At 37.8% G+C, this 21288-nt stretch overlaps 1 protein-coding gene across 1 annotated transcript; it reads left to right on the forward strand.

Moving 5' to 3' along the window:
• The first annotated feature begins 6732 nt into the window (after positions 1-6732).
• Positions 6733-7848, forward strand: LOC145672456 (uncharacterized). The gene has a single exon (XM_081741612.1). The coding sequence runs from the start codon at positions 6733-6735 to the stop codon at positions 7846-7848; it is 1116 nt and encodes a 371-aa protein (XP_081597738.1).
• Positions 7849-21288: the final 13440 nt, after the last annotated feature.

A 21288-nucleotide genomic window follows, 5' to 3' on the forward strand; every position in this document is an offset into this window, starting at 1 on the left:
TAATATCGGTCATTTTGGATGATTTTTATATATCAACCCTCCCACCCCCACTGCTCCGCCCCCAGATCCCGTCTTTACTCGGCCTATGGCCTTGCCCTTTCTGTTTTAGGCTTTGGTGGTACTTTAATGATCTCAGCGACTTCGAAATATATTGATTTGACTCTAATCTCGGTCATTTTGGATCATTTTTACATGTCTCTCCCTCCCACTCCCGCCGTTAGAGGCGCTAGTAGCGTTACATAAAAACAAGACTCCGTTCAAGACTTACAGATGAACATCTCGAAACATTGTTCTTGATGAACTCAGAACGAGACATTCGGACCAAAATAGACAAAAATCTTATTATTGACAAAATGTGTGTAAAAAGCAAGGAGATGCGAAGGCTCCTTCAAGCATAAAGCAGTGACTTTACTTTCATTTTCCAGTTTTGTTTTTGAATTTCTTTTTTCGCTAGGTAGGTATATAATTCTAAATTTACTTTTGTTAATTTGTAGTAAATGTTTCATGTATACTTTTTATTAACGGTTTTAAAAATAGATGAAAAATAAATTAATGTTATGATGAACATAGCTTTAAAAGGACAGAAGTATGAAAAATAGCATAAGTCCCAAACTTAACTCAAATCTTCAGTTATAATTAGGCTGTTAACAAATGTAGCCGAAGAATTTAAACAACTGGTGTGATTTTTGTAGTCTCAGTTAAAGTGTGCAGATTTATATAGGCCTAATATACGAGGCGTGTTTTTTAAGTAAGGCCGTTTGAACATAAGTACACAACGAAAGGTTATTTCAAAAAAGTAAATGTATTTTCAGAAATTACATACTTTACTCTATTTTTCGACATAGTTGCCAAATTTGTCCAAACACTTATCATACCTCTCAACCAATTTCAAAATACTCTCTTCATAAAAACTTGCCGCCTCCTCCGATAACCAAGAGTTCACTGCCGTTTCACATCGTCATCATTGTAACGGTTGCTACTGAGGTGCTGTTTAAGGTGGAGGAACAGATGGTAATCGCTCGGCGCAAGATCAGGACTGTAGGGTGGGTAGTCTAAAACTTCCCAGCCAAAACTGTCCAACAAATCGCGGGTCTGACCTGCAGTGTGAGGTCTTGCATTGTCATGGAGAAGAACAATGCCCTTTGTTAGCACGCCGTGTCGTTTGTTTTGAATCGCTCTGCGTAGTTTTCACAGGGTTTGGCAGTATGCTTCTGCATTGATAGTGGTTCCTCGTTGCATGAAGTCGACAACAAAACACCATGTATATCCCAAAACACCGACGCCATGATTTTGCGCTGAGACAGAGTCTGTTTGGCCTTCACCTTTACAGGCGAGTGTGTGTGTCTCCATTCCATGTTCTGTTGCTTCGATTCGGGCGTGATATGCGAAACCCATGTTTCGTCTCCAGTTACGATCTGACTCAAGAAGCTGTCACCTTCTTCGTGATAACGAGTCAAGAACTTCATGGCACACTCAAATCTTTGGTTTTTGTGGTCCTCTTTAGGAGTTTCGGGACCCAACGGGAGCATAGTTTCCTAAACTTTAGGTGTTCAGAAACAATTTTGCAAAGCACTGATCTCGACACGTCAGAAAATTTGTTTGAGAGACCTGTTATTGTGAAGCGCCTGTTCTCACGAACCCTCGCTTCAACTGAAGCCACCAAATCGTCTGTAATCGAAGATGGACGACCGGAGCGGTCCTCATCATGGACATTGTCACGGCCATTTTTGAATTCTCGTACCCACTTACACACTTTGCTTGCTTTCATAACAGTATCACCGTACACTTCGCACATCTGTCGATGAATTTCTGCAGCAGACAGGTTACTTGCTGACAAAAACCGTATCACTAAGCGAACCTCACACGCGGCGGGCGACTTGATAGTCTTAAACATTGTGAAAGCACAGAACACAACCGTACAGGTCAGCTACAGAGTTGAAACTGAGCACAGTTGTTCCCGAGGCATGCCAGTACACGACGCACACGCTAGTTGCGGTATGCGCGCGAACTACTAGTGTCTACAACAAAACGGACCTTACTTAAAAAAACACGCCTCGTATTTAATAGTCAGTCTCTTTGTTTGTTTATGAAAATATTGAATTTGCATAATTCTATAGTGATTAACTGCAATAGCTACTTAATCTTTTGTTGTTTTTGTGTACTAATTTTCCGGGGGAAGCCCCCCGGCACTTTCTTTTATTAGGAGGGAATATTCCATACAAGCGAAAGCCTCAAATGGACGGCGCCCTCCCAGAGTATGTGACCGCGCCCTTTTTACATAGCCAGTCCACCCCTGGATTGAAATATGCGATTTCTTTGATAAAGAATGTTGTTTGTTGTATTACTGAATTAAGTTTATTTTGAGTTTAACGTCCCGTTCAGCAACGAGGCTATATGAGACGTGGACCTACTGATTAACGTGGAATCCGGACCACATATGCTCCCGCCGTTGTGTATTATTTACCAAAGAAGTAACACATTTGTGAGGAAGGTAAACACGGTTACACACAATTGTTAAAAGAACAACAATAGGATTGATGGGATCAGCTTCTATCTAAATACACGTTTAGTGATAATGAGTACATTACACTAGGTAGTCAGGACAATAAACAATAGTCAGCAAGTACGTGAAACTGACGGGAAAAACAAGTTCATTAGTCTTAATCACTGCTCTGTTCGGAATGATCAGAGAAATCATTTACATAAGGCACTTTTAGAAATTGTAGTACCTCGGACATTATGTCTGAACGTTTGGTTTTGGCAAAAGCACGTTTACTAGCAATATATGAATCAGAGGTAATCACGAATCTATGAATTAAATCCGTGTTGGTATTCGCTCTGGATAATTTTCTTGTAAAGAATTCCCTATACTTCTTATTGTCTTTATTTCGAGACTTCTGTGCTTCTTCGGAAAGCTGGTCTATCGGTAGAAATAGGGCTTCGTGAACACTTACGGGCATGTGATACCAAGAATACTTTTGGAAATACAGTTCCAAAGTGCAACGAGCGCACTCACTAAATTTGTTTGTATTAGTCCGAAAAGCACAATTTAAGTATTCTAAAATAATGTGACATTGCTTAATTAAGTGGACATTTTACCCGAGTTATTTCGGACGATTTTTCAGCGTTCCGAAAAAAACTTGCGGGCTTATCATTGGTGTTTTCTGCTTATTGTTTCGGCATATCTACCAATAGTCCAAGCTCACTACGAAAATTTTGCTTGCGCCGTTTCTTTTTTTATTCCATTTTTATCCGATTTTCTTTGCCTCGTACATGCCATGCTTTAATACCTAGGCGGTACGCAATGTGAAGAATACATTCCATAAGACGTATCCAAGAATAAAACGAAGAGTTCAAAAGTCAAAAAGTTCAGAAGAATACCAAGATTATTCATCTCTGTCGGTTTTGCTCCACATAAATAACACGTCTGCGTAGACGCATATGAGGATACAAAATTACACACTTTTTCATGTCAAAAAAAAATCATCTTAGGCCGAATGATAAATTCCTTGTCACATATAGTTATTATGATTGGAGTGAGTTTCTCGATTTGGCCTTCTATTTTCTGGACTTCGTTTTGTACAACCTCAACCGTTTCTTTTGCAAACACAAAACTTATGGGATGACAATATCTGGTAGACGATGGAGCTGGATTTTGCCAAATAGCACAGTTACAATTGTTAGTGACACTGCACAGTTGAATAGGGACCATATTCCTGCCCTCCGTAGTTTTAATTCAGTCGCCAACGTCAGTTCCTCGTTGTTGGTTGATTCTATGTTCTTTAACTTTCCTACATTGCACTTTTGAGGTATATTTTCGGTCTACTGCATTTATTTTCAACAGAAGTATCTGTTGGCAGAACAGGCGCTAAGTTGAAGTCCACTTCATTTCCCAACCATGTTGCATTGTCTTCTATCAACCTCTCCTGGTGTCGATCGGTTTTGTCCCGTTTAACCAGTACGGTTCTACTATCCCGGTTTGTTCCATTATGTAATTTGTTAAAACTTCAACCGCTTTGTTGACGCATGTTGTTCCCACACATCTAATATAACATGTCACGTAAACATGGGAGCCATTTTAACATCACGTCCTCACGTTTTTGCGCAAACTTGCGCAAGGTTTCTCGATTGTTTTCACTTCTAACCTCAATAAGCTTTCAGGTGAACCTAATCCGCAGGCTGAACACCACAGAACACCTACTTGAAACCTTGTTTGTAATTCACACACAACATTTTTTCCACACATTCACATACCTACTTTTTCCGCGCTATCCCCTAGGAACCCTAAAATACAATGCAAAGTTCAAGTGCTTGATATTTCATTCGGAGACTCTCAATACTATTACAGCACTGCACTGTACACTCTTTATAAGAACAGCAGGACACAAGTCAAATGAACTTCTAGTACAAAGCGTACCTGTCGCAGGCTCAACGCGCGTGCACTTGATTGCCTCCTTTCAGGCCATATTTGCAACATTGCACGCGACCATCGCACAAATTCATGTCAATTTCATACCAACGGCATATTTAGCTACCTATATCGCAGGTATTCTTGCATGCAGGTATTACATGGTCGCAAAATTGAATAAAGTTCCCTTAGATGGACGAAATCTCCCACTGTGAGACGGGGAGAAAAACTAAGTTAGTCTGACAAGTGTTCTGGGTGCAACAACAGCGAGCGACTATGGAAGCTGTGTTCGTGCGAGTAAACACGTAACATTTTGTTAAATATAGCACATTAATACGTTAAAAGTTCGTTGATAATATTGATAATGTAGTCTAAAGACGAAAACTCGAAATCTCGAATCATTTGCATATGATTGTTAATTTTAATATCATCTCAACGACGATGAGCAGTAGAGCAGCGTAAAGTATCCTGTTCGTCGCAAAGAAGATAGAATGACAACAAGGGAATTCAACCCGTAACCCTCAGGACTTTCCACCTGGAACCACCAAAAACGACCTTTCTCCAGCATCAAACCGAGTGAACAGTGACAGTGTGACATTGTGGAAAATAACGACGTAACAAAACACAACCGGTAACTCACGACAACCGCGTCTTCCGCGCTTACAACAATAATTAATGGGCCGAGTGTTAAAATTCTATTATCATATTCAATCATTCAAATCAAAGTGCCTAAATGTAATGTAATATGTGTTCGTGAAGTTTTAGTGTTGTTAATTAAAGTGAAAAGTGAAATTTTGAGTATTCTTTACCAAAATAATTATCATGATTTAAATTTATACTTTTATTTTTAAGAAACAATCTAATTTACTTTTCTTTTCAGCACACATATCCAATGCCTATGCTACGTAATAATTTTCAGATTATTAAATCGTATCGGCATTGAGAATACAATCAGAGTCAACTTTTATGTTGATTTCCCAGAACGTTCTGACCCGAACTTTGAACCGTGTTGCCCTGTGGCTATATGGTCGGCTTTGGCTAAAGATCCAAATCGTTGTCAAAGTCTAAAGGAGACGTATAAATTGTAGAGGATCGAATCCCGGACCATAGTAAATGCACAAACCTTCCTTGGGAACCGCGGGACACGAACCATATACTGTTATAAAAATGTCCTCTCGAACAGGGACGTACAAGGATCGAACCCAGTACTGTTATAAAAATGTCCTCTCGAACAGGGACGTACAAGGATCGTACAGTTACCGTTTTGGACATAAGGTAAACACTCATGACATTATTACCCCCTGCCTATTAGTCAAAACACCTCAATTTCACTTTAGATAGGTACAAGATAGTACGACGAACTTTCCCATACCAATATATCGATTTTCGAAAAATGTGGAGTTAAGGTCTTTTCGCTTAGGACGGCAGTATTTATATTTCAATATTTTTGACAATTTTGTTTGTTACAATTTTAATAAACTGTAATTCAATGTCAATATGTTCAAGCGCCACTTATCCTTCCTTATTACATTAACAGTGTGAAAAACAATTAAATCGTCAACATCTAACTCATTTAATATCAAGGGGGCGCGGTGGCTCAGTGATAGATTGTTGAACTCCGGTGCTTGGTGTCTCTGGTTCGATCACAGCTCGTGCCGTGTGTACTTTGGGGTGGACAAACACAGTGCTTGTGGGGTTTCTCGGGGTTCTCCCGTTTCTTCCCATATTCTTCATTCCACTATTTCATTCATTTCTCATCATCACCGTCGCCTTTAGCCTAGCCGGAATAATCGTGGGACGTAAAATTGAAAAATTTCATTTCATTTTCATTTAATATCAAGACCATTGAACATAAATTGGCAGAGGGAGACATGCGAGGAGCAGTGAGATTGTTATCTTCCGAAGATGTTTTAACTACTCCGGATACATCAGTGATGGAATCCCTTAGAGAAAAATATCCTGCTCACTCTCATTTATTGAATTTTCCTGAACCTCCCGAGACATTCATTACTGTTACTAAAGTATCAACATCAGAATTCATCAAAGTACTTAAATCTTTTCCGGCGGGTTCAGCAGGTGGAATGGATAATCTCCGTCCAGTGATTCTAAAATATCTTATTATGATTCAATTCCGAGACGAATGAGCGCTAAATCAACTCAATCTGCGAATTATTAAATTTGATAATTTCAGGAAAATTACCAGCCTTGATAAATTCGATTTTTTCGGTGCATCACTCATTGCGCTCAAGAAGAAAAGTGGCATTCGACCAGTAGCAGTAGGGAATGTGTGGAGACGACTCACAGCTAAAGTTATATGCTCGAGAATGCGAGAGTCATTAATTGATATATTATCCCCACACCAGCTAGGAGTCTGCGTGCCCTACGGAGCTGAAACTGCAGTCCATGCTGCACGAATGTATTATTCCTCTCAACATCTTCGACCTAAAGCTCCACTTAAAATAGATTTCAAAAACGCCTTCAACGAAATTAACCGAGGTTCAATGCTGTCTTTAATTAAAAGCCACTTCCCTTCTTTCTTACCATATATATACCAGAGCTACTCACAACCTATCTACCTCTTTATAGGAGATAATATTATCCTTTCGCAACGAGGAGTTCAACAGGATGATTCACTAGGTCCTGCTCTATTTGCACGAACTCTTCAGCCAATCATTAGGGATATTAATACAGAGCTCAACATTTGGTATTTAGACGATGGTACTATAGCCGGAGAAACTGAGTCAGTATTACATACTTTAGATCATATACGCACGCAAGCAACATCAATCGAATTGTCTCTCAATTACTCGAAATGTGAAATAGGCTTCCTAGGAGTAACAAATGCTGAAACTCAAAATCTATATGATAGATTCAACGAGGCGGCGCCTGAAATTAAGTTATTAACATCTTTTAACGCCGAACTGCTAGGAGCGGTTCTTACACCAGACACAAGGAGCAAGATATTACTGGAAAAGATTTCATCTTTAGATCATATACTTTCGCGCCTTTCCAAACTTTCTGCACATTCAGCATTTTACCTTCTCAGAGCATCTTTCTCGATCCCAAGATTGTTGTATTTTCTACGGTGTTCCCCATCTTGGAGAGACGATAATCTACTGAAGAAATTCGACGTTCTTAAAACAGGACTGGAGAATGTTCTAAATTGTACTCTCAGTGAAGAAGCATTTCTACAAGCATCATTACCAGTCAAAAACGGAGGTCTAGGAATCCGTCGCACCACAGACTTGGCTACTCCGTCTTTTCTAGCCTCTTTCTATAGTTCAAGAAGACTGATCGGAACCCCCCTTCAGAGAGAAATTGAAGAAGTCACCAACCCCGATGTACTGGACTGTATAGCTAAATGGTCAAATTTAGTTGGGTCAGACCCCCGGCTCCTGAAAGTCGAAATAAACAGTCGGTCTGGGACGAGCCCATCGTAAATTACCATTTAGCTTCATTATTGCAGACTTCTAATAACATCAAAGATAAGGCCAGGTTTCTTGCTGCCATGTTCCCTGAAAACCGTACTACTTTTCACTCCCTATATTTTAAGTCATACCCGGAAGAATTCTGAAATAAGCACAAATCGAACGGCCGCGCCGACATAAGATGGCAGAAGAGTGGATGGAGAATAGTACCCGATCACATCGTCATTTTCCACGGTCTGTTCTGTAATTCTTATTCGAACCTACGAAAGGGTTATATATTAGGGTTTATATGCTAATTTTAGTATAATATGTAAACGTAAATATGATTTTTAGATTGTTATATGGCTTCAATCTAACATTTTATACGTGATACAACACATATTAACTTTTGTTTTCAAATTATTTAATTTCATTTTTTGTTTTCAAATTACACAATTTCATCTTTTAAATGGGTGTGGTTGGTTATTAATTTTTATTTTAAAAATTTTGCTTAATACTCAATTTCATTTTTATGCTTTAAAATTACGTAATTTTGTTTTTTTAAGCAAAAGGGGTGGTTACTTTTCATTTTTTTTAAATTTGTGTTTAAATTGTAAAATTCATTTTTAAACGCTAAACTAGGATTAAAAGAAGGATGTAGGACTTAGGTCGAATAATAGTTAAAATGTTTACTTACGTTTGAAGACGGTGTCCTTTGGTGATATTCTGTGGCGCCAGGAGACTTGCTTGCTTTTATCGCAAACCGTTAGATATTTCGTCGGCATCTTCATGCCTCCTTTTTTTTAAGCTAGCACGTAAGCTAGCAACCTCTTAGAGGGGTACGCCCTCTTTTAGGAATGGGATGTGAAGGAAAATGGTTGGACTAGGATATTGGGAGAGGATCTAAGGGATGCATGGTTACAGTTTCAACCTTTATTTCACTTTATTTCGTCATTTATTTACATCACAATATATATATGATTATGTATGGACTTTATGATCTTTGCGATCATAAACATACTGACAAGTGGATGCACAAGTAATAATATAAACATATAAGAGAAATCATAAAGAAAATGCAATCGGAAGAATGAAAATAAATTATAAAACTATAAACATAACACAGACGATAGAGAATGGTAATTATAAATATATGCTATGAACGTGAAGGATGAAATGAAGTGCGAGCACGCCACAACACAAGGGAAAGGTTAGATCGACGAATGCTGTTATCTTCTGCCTAGGGGCGATGCTAGGCTGATGAAGACTGGGGGAGCCCTGTTAGTAAACAAAGGAACATCACTGTGCAGTATATGAAGGAAATACGTGAGAGAGATGAGCATGAATACGATAGTCGTCCAGAAGTTCTAGGTTGAGATGATTAGGGGGTAATGTATAACAATAGAGCGTGAAAAGGAGGTGCAAAGGGGTATAGTAATAACGTGGTCTGCATGGGTGAAGTGAAAGGTAGTGCATAGTGTCGAAAAGTAGTGGGTGGTGACGAGAGTAGCGATCGGTGAGAAAGTTACGGTGTAGCGTTTCTAGGTGAAATTTAAGAAGAGGAAATGTAATACGCGAGTAAATATCACTTGTGGGACTGGGTAATGAAATGCGATAGGCGATGCGAAAGGCGCGTCGTTCGAAAACTGCGAGCTTGGCATAGTAGGATGGTGATGCTGATTTCCAGGCTGGAGAACCATATGTAAGCACTGGGCGAAGGAAGACTTTATATGTATTAAGGATAAGCTGGGAAGAAAGACCCCAAGTAGTTCCGTTAGTCTTTTGAATAAATTAAGTCTATTATATGCCTTAGTTTTAACAGAATTGAGGTGAGGTGTCCAAGTGAGGTGACGGTCGAAAATGAGGCCAAGACAAGTGACAGTTTTAGGATGTATTAGTACGTCATTGACTTGTAATGAAAGAAGTGATGAATTGCGATGGACTTTTGTGCGTTTGCGAAGTGGGATGAAAACTATGGCTTGCGTTTTTCCGGCATTAATTGTTAAGTTCTATTTCTGGCACCAGTGTGTAAAGCGATTGATAGCTTCCTGGAGTGCAAGATTGATTTGCGGAACGGTGCGACAGAGGGCAAGAAATGCCGTGTCATCGGCATATTGGAAAAGATGGACGTTTCTTGGTAGATCTGGAAAGTCGGCAACGAATGGTAAATATAAAAGAGGTGATAAAGCAGATCCCTGTGGAACGCCAGATAACAAAATAATGGGATACGAAAGCGCAGAATTTATGGCAACGTAAGTAAGACGGCAGACAAGAAAGTGATATATGAGCCGAATATAGGTCATAGGAAGCCGGAGTCTGACAAGCTTGTAAATGAGTGCTAAATGCCATACCTCATCAAACGCTTTTTCGAGATCGAATAGGAGAAGACAAGATGGCTGAATCGTGTTATAATGGTTTGTGATTAATGTCGTGCAACTGGTCGTTAATAGAGTAACCAGGACGGAAACCAGATTGATGGGTCGGGATGAGATGACGATCGTGCAAATATGGATGTAATCTTTTAACGATGATCCTTTCAAAGATTTTACTGAGTGTGGACGTTAACTGGATGGTCTGTAAGATGAGACGGAACTGGGAGATTTATTAGGTTTCGGAAACATGAGACATTTTGAACTTTCCATTCAGTGGGGTAGAAACCAGTGCGTAGCAGAGATGGCCATTTTCCACTGGGCTCGCTCGGGCTCGCGCTCACTTGTCTCAACTGGGCTCGCGCTCGCGCTCACTTCTCTCAACTGAGCTCGCACTCACTCGGGCTCGCGCCCATTTCTCTGGACTGGGCTCGCACTCACTCGGGCTCGCGCTCACCTGTCTCAACTGGATTCGCGATCACTTCTCACTCGCGCTCGCAATCATTAATCTTATCTGGGATCGCACTCACTCGGGCTCGCGCTCACTTCTGTCCACTGGGCTTGCACTCATCCGGGCTCGCGCTCACTTGTCTCAACTGGACTCGCGATCATTTCTCCCATCTGTGCTCGCGCTCGCACTCACTCGGGTTCGCGCTCACTTCTCTCCACTGGCTTGCACTCACTCGGGCTCGCGCTTAGTTCTCTCAACTGAGCTCTCACTCACTCGGGCTCACGCTCTCTCTCGACTGCGCTCGGGCTCATTTCTCTCATTTGGGCTCGCGCTCATTTGTGCTCGGGCTCAGCTCCCTCAATTGGGCTCGCGCTCACGTATTTCATTGGGGCTTGAGCTCCCTTGCACCCGGGCTCACTTCTCTGAGTTGGGCTCGAACTGACTTGTTTTATTGAGGCTCGGGCTCAATAATTGAGCCCGAGCCCAGTTGAGCACAAGAGCCATGCTCGCGAGCTTGTACACCTTAATGGGCTGATTAATGGCGTATGCCTCCTCCAATTTCAATCCTGATGGAGTTGTTACAATTAATCGGAGTTTTCTAACTTTTCTTATTTTAGTGGCAGCCCAAACTATTATCTAAATTGAATTTTGTTAAAATAATGTGAGTCACATTTATATCGATTTTCATTGTTTCTGTTTGCAGAATCTATACCTGACACGTTAATACTAAACTTCGTTAAAACAGCTGCTTTAACAAAATGGACAGTCCTACAAGTCATAGGTTGTTTATGCAGCTGAAATTTGAAATACTGTTGATTGATTAATTGATTATCTTTCACCGTCCCCTTTCATCAGCGAGGCTATATGAGACATGGGCTTATAGTTGTAACGTGGAATCTGAACCACTGTCGTTCAATACTTTCCCATAGGGAATCGATCATCAAAGTCGCGCGTGCTAGCCACTAGACCAGTGGGAGGGCTTGTAATACTGTTGTCCAATGATTTTTATTAGGAATAAATTATAGGTGATTTTTTTTTATCGTTTAGTCAGCGTAACAAAGATGTCCAAATTACAGTATGATATACTGATTGTGAATGTGATCTTCAAGTATTGAACCATTGTGTGATCCACAATCCAGTATACACCTTCTGAGTTCCTATCACCAAGGCATTTAAAGTGAAAATGTTAGTGCTCTGAAGAATGTTAACCCTCCCCCCGTTCCATGCCCATTGTTAAGAAACCAACTATCCAACCCCGAGTCAGTGAAGCGGAAATCGACCTTGGCCGATGATAATTTTTTGCTCAGGAACTGCATGAATTAGTAAGTACAACAAAATTAGTAAATCCCAAGTATGTTAAAAGCAAACCTTCACCTTTAAGTTTTATTGTATTGCCAAGCCTCGAGGCTTATTCATTGTCGTGCTCTGTAGATAATAGCTATGTATCCGAGACCATGCTTCAAAACTAGGGATGGCCAAAAATTTTCGGATCCGGATCCGGATCCGGATCCGAAATTCGGATCTCGGATCTGGATCCGAAATTCGAATCTCAGATCTTGATTCGTATCCAAACCTACATCTAAAATTGTGATGATAAAATTGAATATCTAAAATTTGTTAAAACTTTTTTCGGATTCACTGATATAGTAGGTTGCTGTGATTTTAAATGTTTCCATAACACGTTTGTGCTACCTTTGTTCTTTATTTTAACCTTGCAGTATTTACATGTTGCACTTTCTGTCGACGTCTCTTTAGTAAAATGTTTCCAAGTTTGATTTCTTCCCATTTCAGAGTATAGTGAACTGTCTGAAAACTGATGTAAATGGTAACTAATTCTCCTGTTTAGGTCTTCTTCGAAACTTAATGTTAGCTTCACATTGAAAATATTTATTTTATTCTTAGAAAATAAACTTTCTTCTTTTCACATATACAAATGAAATATCTTTTATATAAGGCCCTTCTAATCGCAGGAATACTAGACAAAACAAACTCTTTATTAATATTAGTTTCTGACTCACTAGAGTCCAACCATCAACAAATGTAATAATGAATATCTTTCACTTCGAAGGTATATACAACAAAAAATATAGACTGGTTGGCGTGGAACAACAGTAGATTTTAAACATACACACAAGAATTTTAGGAGAGTGATATGGTCGTGTTCGTTGCATGATTTTATTACCTAACTTATGGCTTGCCCTTCTGAGGTCGGGAGTTTGTTGAAGGAGTAAATATGAAGGAGATTTCTGTTATTTTCTCTTCACCCTCCAGGTTTCTTTAATCATACATTGCAGGACGTAACCAAAACATATCCATGCATCGTATCACTGAAGTGTTTTGTGTTTTATATATTAAAGTGTTCAAAAATATTTAACATATTCGCATTTGTTCATGTGATCTCAGGTTCAATTCTCGGCGGGAACATACATGAGAAAATTGAACGCTGAAATAATATGAAAATAGTATTTAAAAGTCAGGAAATTGATATTAAAACTTTAGCTATCTATTGGGACTGTAAGGCTGTAGTTAAATTAACACACACGTTTCGTGAAGATATATTACGTCGTTATTGTTTATTTACTATAAGCTACTAGATACATCCTCAGAGGCCACTTTACACTGTAGTAATCAACAGATGAAAACATTGGAAAAGGAATGTAAGGAAGGTATCCAAAGCCTTAGATCAAGGTACTAATCTAGCATTTGCCCAGTATAACTGAGGAACAACCCTGGAAAATCCTGTCAGGATGGCTGGTCTCCGAATTCGAACCCGGTGTTATCCAACCGAAGCAAGAATCCTAACAAGTAGCCTGAACTCGCTCCGTATTATTATTATTATTATTTAATTAACGTAATGTTTTAAAATTTGTGCAAATTAAACCTTACTTTCTTTATTGCTGATGTTATAGTTAATAAGCCTACATGAGACATTAGTCCCCCATCAAGAAAGAATACTAGAACTGGAATTCAGGAAGCGGGGGTGAAGAGATTAATGAGGATGAGGCAGTGCATTTTAAAAGAAATTTCTACTGGGTATCCAGGCACAAAAGGGCCCTTGTCACACACAGCAAAATTCAAACGCAGAGATTTTTTTAAATGCATTTTTGTATAATATACACTTTTGAAACAATGACATTAAAAAATGACGTTTTTGTCAGACTTCTGCTAAACATTTCGTTTCCGATTCAACACCACCATCAATACAGGAGCGGACATTTCCTTTTTTACATTCTGGCTCAGATCTGCCCTCAGGTCGGTAGTACTTAAAGATAAAACCGTACTGTGTTATCATAATTTGATATTTTACATCATTTATTTATTTATTTATTTATTTTTATGTCCATATTTTAAAGTTGGACATAGACAGAACAAGGACAAAAAAAAAAAAAAAAAAAAGCGACTGATACAGATGGAGATGATACAAAACAAACAGTTCAAGACACAAACTACTGAACAAGGAAATAACAATACGTGAACTTGACTAAACATTTCCCTAACGAAATCATCTTATGTGTATATGTTGGTGCATATTTTAAGATATTTTCACTAGGCGACATTGGAACTTTTGCATCATGATATGAGATATTAAATTAAAGGTCTTCGTAAGGCCCGCTAACATTTTGTATCAAACATTCAAGTCGCATCGCCTAGAAGGAGCATGTAACCAGTGAATGCCACACTTAGTATCACACTTTCTGTAATATATTTTATAAAATATGCATCAGAAGACACGGAAAATATGGTGGATTTAAGCATCGTCAACGACATGCTATCTAACCGTGATCCACTTAACGAAGTTTTAACTAACTCTATCAAATCTTAGTGTAAAGATGACCGACGATATCAAGTACCAAAAGTAAGCACCATGGTCCAAAACAAATGCTGAAAAAGAAGTAATGATTAAAACCATTTTTCGCACATAAATTCAAATATTTTATTTACCAAATGAAGATTTCGAAATTACAAATAATGCAACGAACAAAAACGTGTTGTAAGCTAAAGATAAGTAAAAATTGCATTTCATAAAAGTTACTAAATATTCAAATAGCAAGTTGTTTTCTTCTGTTATCTTTTCTCAGAGAATATTCAAAAGGTATATAAGCCAAGCGTCATTTGGACCATTACATCTGAAAATTCGGCTTCAACCTTTCTACCTCTTTAGTCGTCTATTAACTTTCTATGTATTAGAGCAGAATGAAAGTGCTAGCATCTAGAGCAGTGATGTCCAATTATAATGAGCCTAAGGGCCATAACCATCTTTACTAGTAAAGTGGAGGACCGCAGCTAATAATAATAATAATAATAATAATAATAATAATAATAATAATAATAATAATAATAATAATTATTATTATTATTATTATTATTATTATTATTATTATTATTATTATTATTTTTATTATTATTATTATTATTATTATTATTATTATTATTATTATTATTATTATTATTATTATTATTACACTACGAAAGAAAAACATAAAAAAGGTATTTGAAATATTACCTATTCAATCTGTGACAAATAAGGGTGACTAGCAGCGTTTACAAGGTCTGGGATATCTACATCCATTCCTATTGTAGCGAGCCGCAGGAGTTGTAAAAAAGAAGAATCTCCAAAGCAGTTTCTGAAACGATTTTTCACAATTTTCATGGTAGTAAATGCACTTTCACACAAACAAGTACTATCAAACATTGACACTCTTTTCCGACCAAACTCTCAGTTTTTAGGGAAAGGTGTTGCTGTAGATGCCCGCGCCCTTTTTGTTGTATAGAAGCGCTAAATGGATGCGTTATTTCGAAAGAAGAGTAGAAACATTAAACGAATGAATAAATATAAATGAAAATACTATCAGTAATAAAAATCGTGAATCGTGAAAGCTTTGTGGGCCGCAGAATATGGTTTGGCGGGCCGCCACTTGGACAGCGCTGATCTAGAGGTAGACAAATGATTACGCGAAACGAAAGAAAGAGGAATATCTGAAATTTCAAGAATAAAGATCTCCAATTTTATACCTATTCACAGAATACAAGCTAATACATATAGTCACAAAGCCAAAGTACATTGAAGTAATTTTAAATTTACAGTAATCCAAGTTATTTATTGTTCAAGTACTTTTTCAACAATTTAAAGATTTTTAAAGTGCACTAGGTATCCAAACTGCTGGGCCTGGGTATCCCAAGTGCTGGGTCTAGGTATCCATTTGGATACAAAAAGGTAGCTTAAAAAATGCCCTAGGATGAGGAAACTATGTACGGTGCAAAAACAGCAATTATGACCGTCATAGATATATTCACTTACATATGTCAATTAATATTTCTCTGATACAGTGCACTCTTACTTTCTATAGTGGCAGGAAAATGGCCCGCTTTTGTAAACGAACACACTAAGCACGTGCGTATAGGCGCAATGTCCGTGCAAAAAAAAAAAAAAAAAAAAAAAAAGGTAAAACTAGAAAAAAAATAGGGAAAATGATAAACCGCCCTACAACTTAAAAAAAAAAAAAAAAAGAACATAACTAAACTTAGAGCAACGAAAGACGCGAGGCGAATTTTATTCAAAAGATTGTTTTTCCTTAGTGACTAGCTGTGCTAACTATGAACATAATTTAAAAAAAAAAGTAGCTAGCTCTGAGTTTCGCAAACTAGTTGAAAAGAAAATATTGGATACAATTTAATAATAAAGAAGACATTTATGATAATTAAAAGAAACTAAATTCTTGGCACGACAGTCGTTCGGTTCCTACCAGCGGGCTTACGTTCAAAGTAGGGATGTGTAGTCAACGCATCGACACCCGAAGTCCCTAATGCTGGCTTTCTAGACTGGAGTCCGTTACCTCTTACTTAAGATAACTCCCCAATTGTCCTCACGATGCTGGGTCAACATCGAAATTGTTGAGTGCCTCTCCGGAAATTGAGTCCATGACCACGGGCACCGAAGGCACGCTCTCCGTCTTCTATAGACGAAAAGATATAGTTACTCACATTATCTAATACAGAAATAAGTTCTGATTCTCTAATAGCTGCTGATGGTGATAGTCAAGGTTCACCGAAGCATGATCCCAACCCCAAACTGAGATATTGATGTCACTGGAATGCCTAAAAAGTCATTGTGGATAAGTGAATTGCCCACTTGTCAGGGTGAAGGGCGATGGTGATGTGAAATGCGGGGCTGTCAGAGGTACTACTTATGATAATTGGATTTATAATATTCTATGTTGCCATAAACCCTCTTCAGGAACATAACTGTTAATCTTAGCTTTGAAAATGTTACATAAGGAGTTTTATTGCTATCATTAGGTTGCATTAGGAATTATCGGGTTTATTTTAACGCTTAACTTTTACATCTCTTCTGATTTACGAATATTTAAATCGCGATTATCCCCTTAAGGTCAATTAGTGATATTTTAAATCATTTCGAACCAACTTTATATATATAGTTAGTCTTGTTATATGGGAATGATTGAGACCAGATGCAGTCTACAGGCTAAGTCCAAAAGAATCTTGGCCAACCTCCTGATAAACCACGTCTTTCAGCAAGCCGATACCCACATGAGGAAATCTTCGGTTCAGTGTGAAAGCTTCCATAAGAACCAGCACTCTAATCAGTGAAATGTGTTTTGCTAATTTTTATTCAATGTGAAAGTACCTAACTTTATTGCTAAAAAAAGAAAAGGCCTTTATTTCAAACAAGTCGCCATTACAGTTTTCGTATTTGAACACAACACTCATGAAAAGTCATGTTAAAGCGCGACTTGCCCCTGAAAAAGAATATTTATCTGTTTTTAGTTTCTCGTGTTCCCCAAACTACATGCAGAATTAGTGCAAGTGCCTTCCGCTCGCATTACCTAGGTACAAACGGCTACGATCTTGGTACTAGCACTTGTTTCGGTTTCCAGATCTCAAATATTTATCTTTCAGACTGATTCTATATTTGAATCCGAAATTCCAAATCTAGATAAGGGGAACCAAAATTCATAGTTTATTCTCGGTGCTCATATTGTGATTTACTAAACAATTATTAAATCTAATTGTAAGATGTACATTTGATATTTTGAGCAGACTGAGCAAGATAAATATACGTAAAAACTAGTCAGTACTTGTCTTAACTGTCAATGACATAGGTGTATTGAGGAATTTTAAATATTCCAGTTTCAAATATAAATATGTGTGTATTTCATCTCGGTCCTGCAACCGGGTGGACCTAGATTCGACATTCGAACTCTCATCCGGATCAAATCAGATTATTTTTTAGTAAGGCAAGCACTTGATATTTAGTGTAGAATGAAGGAGACAAATAGACTTGTCAATATTCGTCTTAATTTTCTGTTTTCTTCTTCAGTGTCAGGACTTCGTGAAATTACTTTCGGCGAATTTTTGATATTCAAGTTTATCACAATTTGGGTGGGATGTGGGTTTGGATAAGAATCAAGATCTGATATCCGGATTTCGGATCCAGATCCGAGATTCGAGATCCGGACCCAGATCCGAGATCCGGATCCGGACCCAATCAGATCCGGATCTTCGGATCCGGGCAGATCCGGATCCGGCCATCCCTATTCAAAACCATACCTTGAGAAAGAAGTGTATGTAGCGTACATAAAATCGTATGTTACATTTGTAAATCCTGTAGTTTTTGGACTGCAAACGTATAACTGAAAACGCATGTTTTATAATACTTTCTGTAAGTGTTCCATGTGTACGTACTTTCCGTATGAAACAATATGGGCGGTCAGGATCTCATATACAAATGGACGTATACAACATATATATGTACAGGACAGGATTTAGGGGGAGGGGTGAACCGGTGCACGTGCACCACCTTCGTTGTAAATATACACTATCTAAAATGAGAAACTAGCAGTGAAAATAGCAAGACTTTCCGAAACTTTCTGCCGTCATGTTTCCGTTTGGTGGGGATTAAAAGAAAAGAGGAGTTTTGCAAAAGCAATAATTTAAGTTGATTTTCTGAATTTCAAGGAAACGGATTCACCAAGCAAAGCAATATAACATTTGTCAAGTAGGGAAGAAAGAAGCCAGGAAGAGAGAAGAATTTTTCCTGCATATCGTTTGCGACCCTCTTTAAATGTCGCGGACATAAGTTCACCTATGATAATGCAAAAGCGGAGATAAGCTCACCACTAATAATATAATTGTGTTATAAGACAATGAATGCAATAAAGAATACAATAATGATAACTAACTACATTTCCTACTATGTTAATGTAACTCCCAAAACAAACTCCTGGTCTCCAAATGGGGGTTAGTCTGTTTTTACATATTTAATAATTACAGCAAATTAAGAATGTTTATAATAGAATGTAAAAGAAAACTGTAAAAACTGCATGTTAATTTAAAGAAAAGAACTAATTAATCATCCATTTTGAACTCTCATTTGCTTAACTGGATGAACCGACACCTGGTGGGAAAGTTTTCTGCCCAAATCTCATAAGCGGTGGGAAATTTTAATATTATAGAAATTGACACTCCTTCCCTCTTAGAAGTGTGATTTTCAAGACATTGAAACATATATTTTTACTACGTTTACTCAAGAATTCAAATACTGAGCTTCACGCATCCAGCTTAAGCAAATCCTCCCTTTATAAATATTTTCTGAATAGGTAATGGGGAATTCGAACATTAAAGAAAGTGGCCCTTTGTTCTTTCCCTTTTATGTGTTGAATTTTCAGTCATTTCTTCAGTGGAAAGTTGATAGCTTCAGAAATTTGCCAGATACACTACTCTTAAAATAATAATAAAATACATATTTCCAAAAATTCTTTTTATGTCCTACTTTCGTAAGAAAATGATTATTTAAAATTAGATTTTAATTACTCTACTTGTAGTAGTATGTTCAGAAAGTCACTCATCTTTACTCTTTTACATAAAAGTACAGAAGATAAGCACAATCAAGCAAATGAACTTGGAACAAATTTCAGAACTAAGGCAAGTCAATGAAAAAGGCATAAGACCTAAACGGCGCTAGTCCTAACCGGCACAAGACCTAAAATTTAGGTTTAGTACCGTTTAGGACTTATGAATGTTACCCAGACGTTAAAGTTCTTTGCGATGATCAAAATTTCCTTTTCGTTACGACGAGTGACAGGTGAAGGATCGAAGAGGACATTGTCTAGATGTTGCTGTATGACTGTGAGGGACAGTAAGATACAAATTTATTGAGAAAGCGCTTGTTGTTGACTATTTAGGCGTTGAACTCAAGATCAGAGATACATGAATCTGCTTGGCAAATGTTTCCCAAATGATGATTAAAGATGAATGAGTCCCTTAATCACATCTCGTTACACTATAATACCTATATTTCACTGTCTAACTACACACACTTTTTAATTTTTAACATTAAGTTTAGTATAATTTCAGAAACATAACTCCTTAACGTTTTAGAAGTCTAAACCACCTCAAAATATATTTAAGAGATACACTTTTTTTATCTGTTCGAAATCGTTAGCATAGATTGAAGTTTCTCATTCTTTAAACAGATGGTTATAATGATGCACTGACCTGCTAAGCCTCGAATATTTTCAAATAAAGAAAACTTATTTTGTTACTATAAGTTATTTGCATCAGGACTGCAATCTTTTTGAAGATAAATATGCCACCACGCGCCATACTGTAGTCACTTACCGCTAGCTCTGCGTATGATTGAAACCATTTCATCGACAATTGAGATGGAAGGAAAATACAGCTTTACTGCATACTGACACCATTTCAGGATTTGAAAGAAAAGAAAAAAAGAAAAAAACGAGTTTATTACGTTTTGTATGAAAGTAGAGAGAGAAAAAGTAAAAGAAAGAAAAAAAGAAGAAAGCAAGAAATAATAAAGAAAATATGGTGACTGAACGTCTGCTACCAGTCCAGTTAATACAGGATTAGACAAATTGCTGTCAGCGCGATACGCGAAGTTTCTGTATACTACTGGAGCGTTATTATGGACGACAGTTTTCACTCAACAATCCATCACCAAATTCATATGCTTCATACGAAGAGGTAAATTCAATCGAGTGTAAGTCACATAAAGGACTTTCAAGCTGATGATTTGAAGTCCAGCATCTATTTTTTCCGGTACGTCATGTAATTTTGCGTCCCCCTCTTTGTCATTGGCTCCTATGGCGTTGCCCCGCCCTAGATATGCCTCTGGTGACGAGTTCAATGGGTTATGTGGATTTACAGTTCTGGTTGTGAAACATACATCTTTCTGACGTTGTCAATATTTGTGAGTTGATCTGAGGTGAAAAACTAGGTTCGTAGAAATTAGAAATCATAGTAAACACAGAAGCAAAGGAGCTATTGTAACGCGAAATATATTCTGTTAGCGTATTTTAAGGGGAAATTGCGTATTGAGAAAGCGTGTATATACACATTAATAAAATTTAGCGTGCTTCTTGATGATCTGCCTTCGAATTGTAAACTATATTCGGATCAAAATAAAGAATGAATTGACATTTGCAGGACCACATGCTGCCCTATTGTCACACCCTGCTCTGAGTTTGAGGAATCTGCTGTACTCCTTCCAATTCGGCTGACAAACATTGTAATATCAAGGTTCATATAGATTTTTCTAAATTGTTTTCCTGACAAAAGTTTAATTTTTCCACTTTTTCCCAAACCTATTTGTTTAGTTAGATACCTAAATTAAAA

The sequence above is a fragment of the Thermobia domestica genome, chromosome 16, assembly GCF_964235325.1.
Source record: "Thermobia domestica chromosome 16, izTheDome1.hap1.1, whole genome shotgun sequence".
Classification (NCBI taxonomy): domain Eukaryota; kingdom Metazoa; phylum Arthropoda; class Insecta; order Zygentoma; family Lepismatidae; genus Thermobia; species Thermobia domestica.

Excerpts from the sequence above, each read along its gene's own strand:
- LOC145672456 (XM_081741612.1), top strand. The coding sequence starts at position 6,733 with ATGCGAGAGTCATTAATTGATATATTATCCCCACACCAGCTAGGAGTC.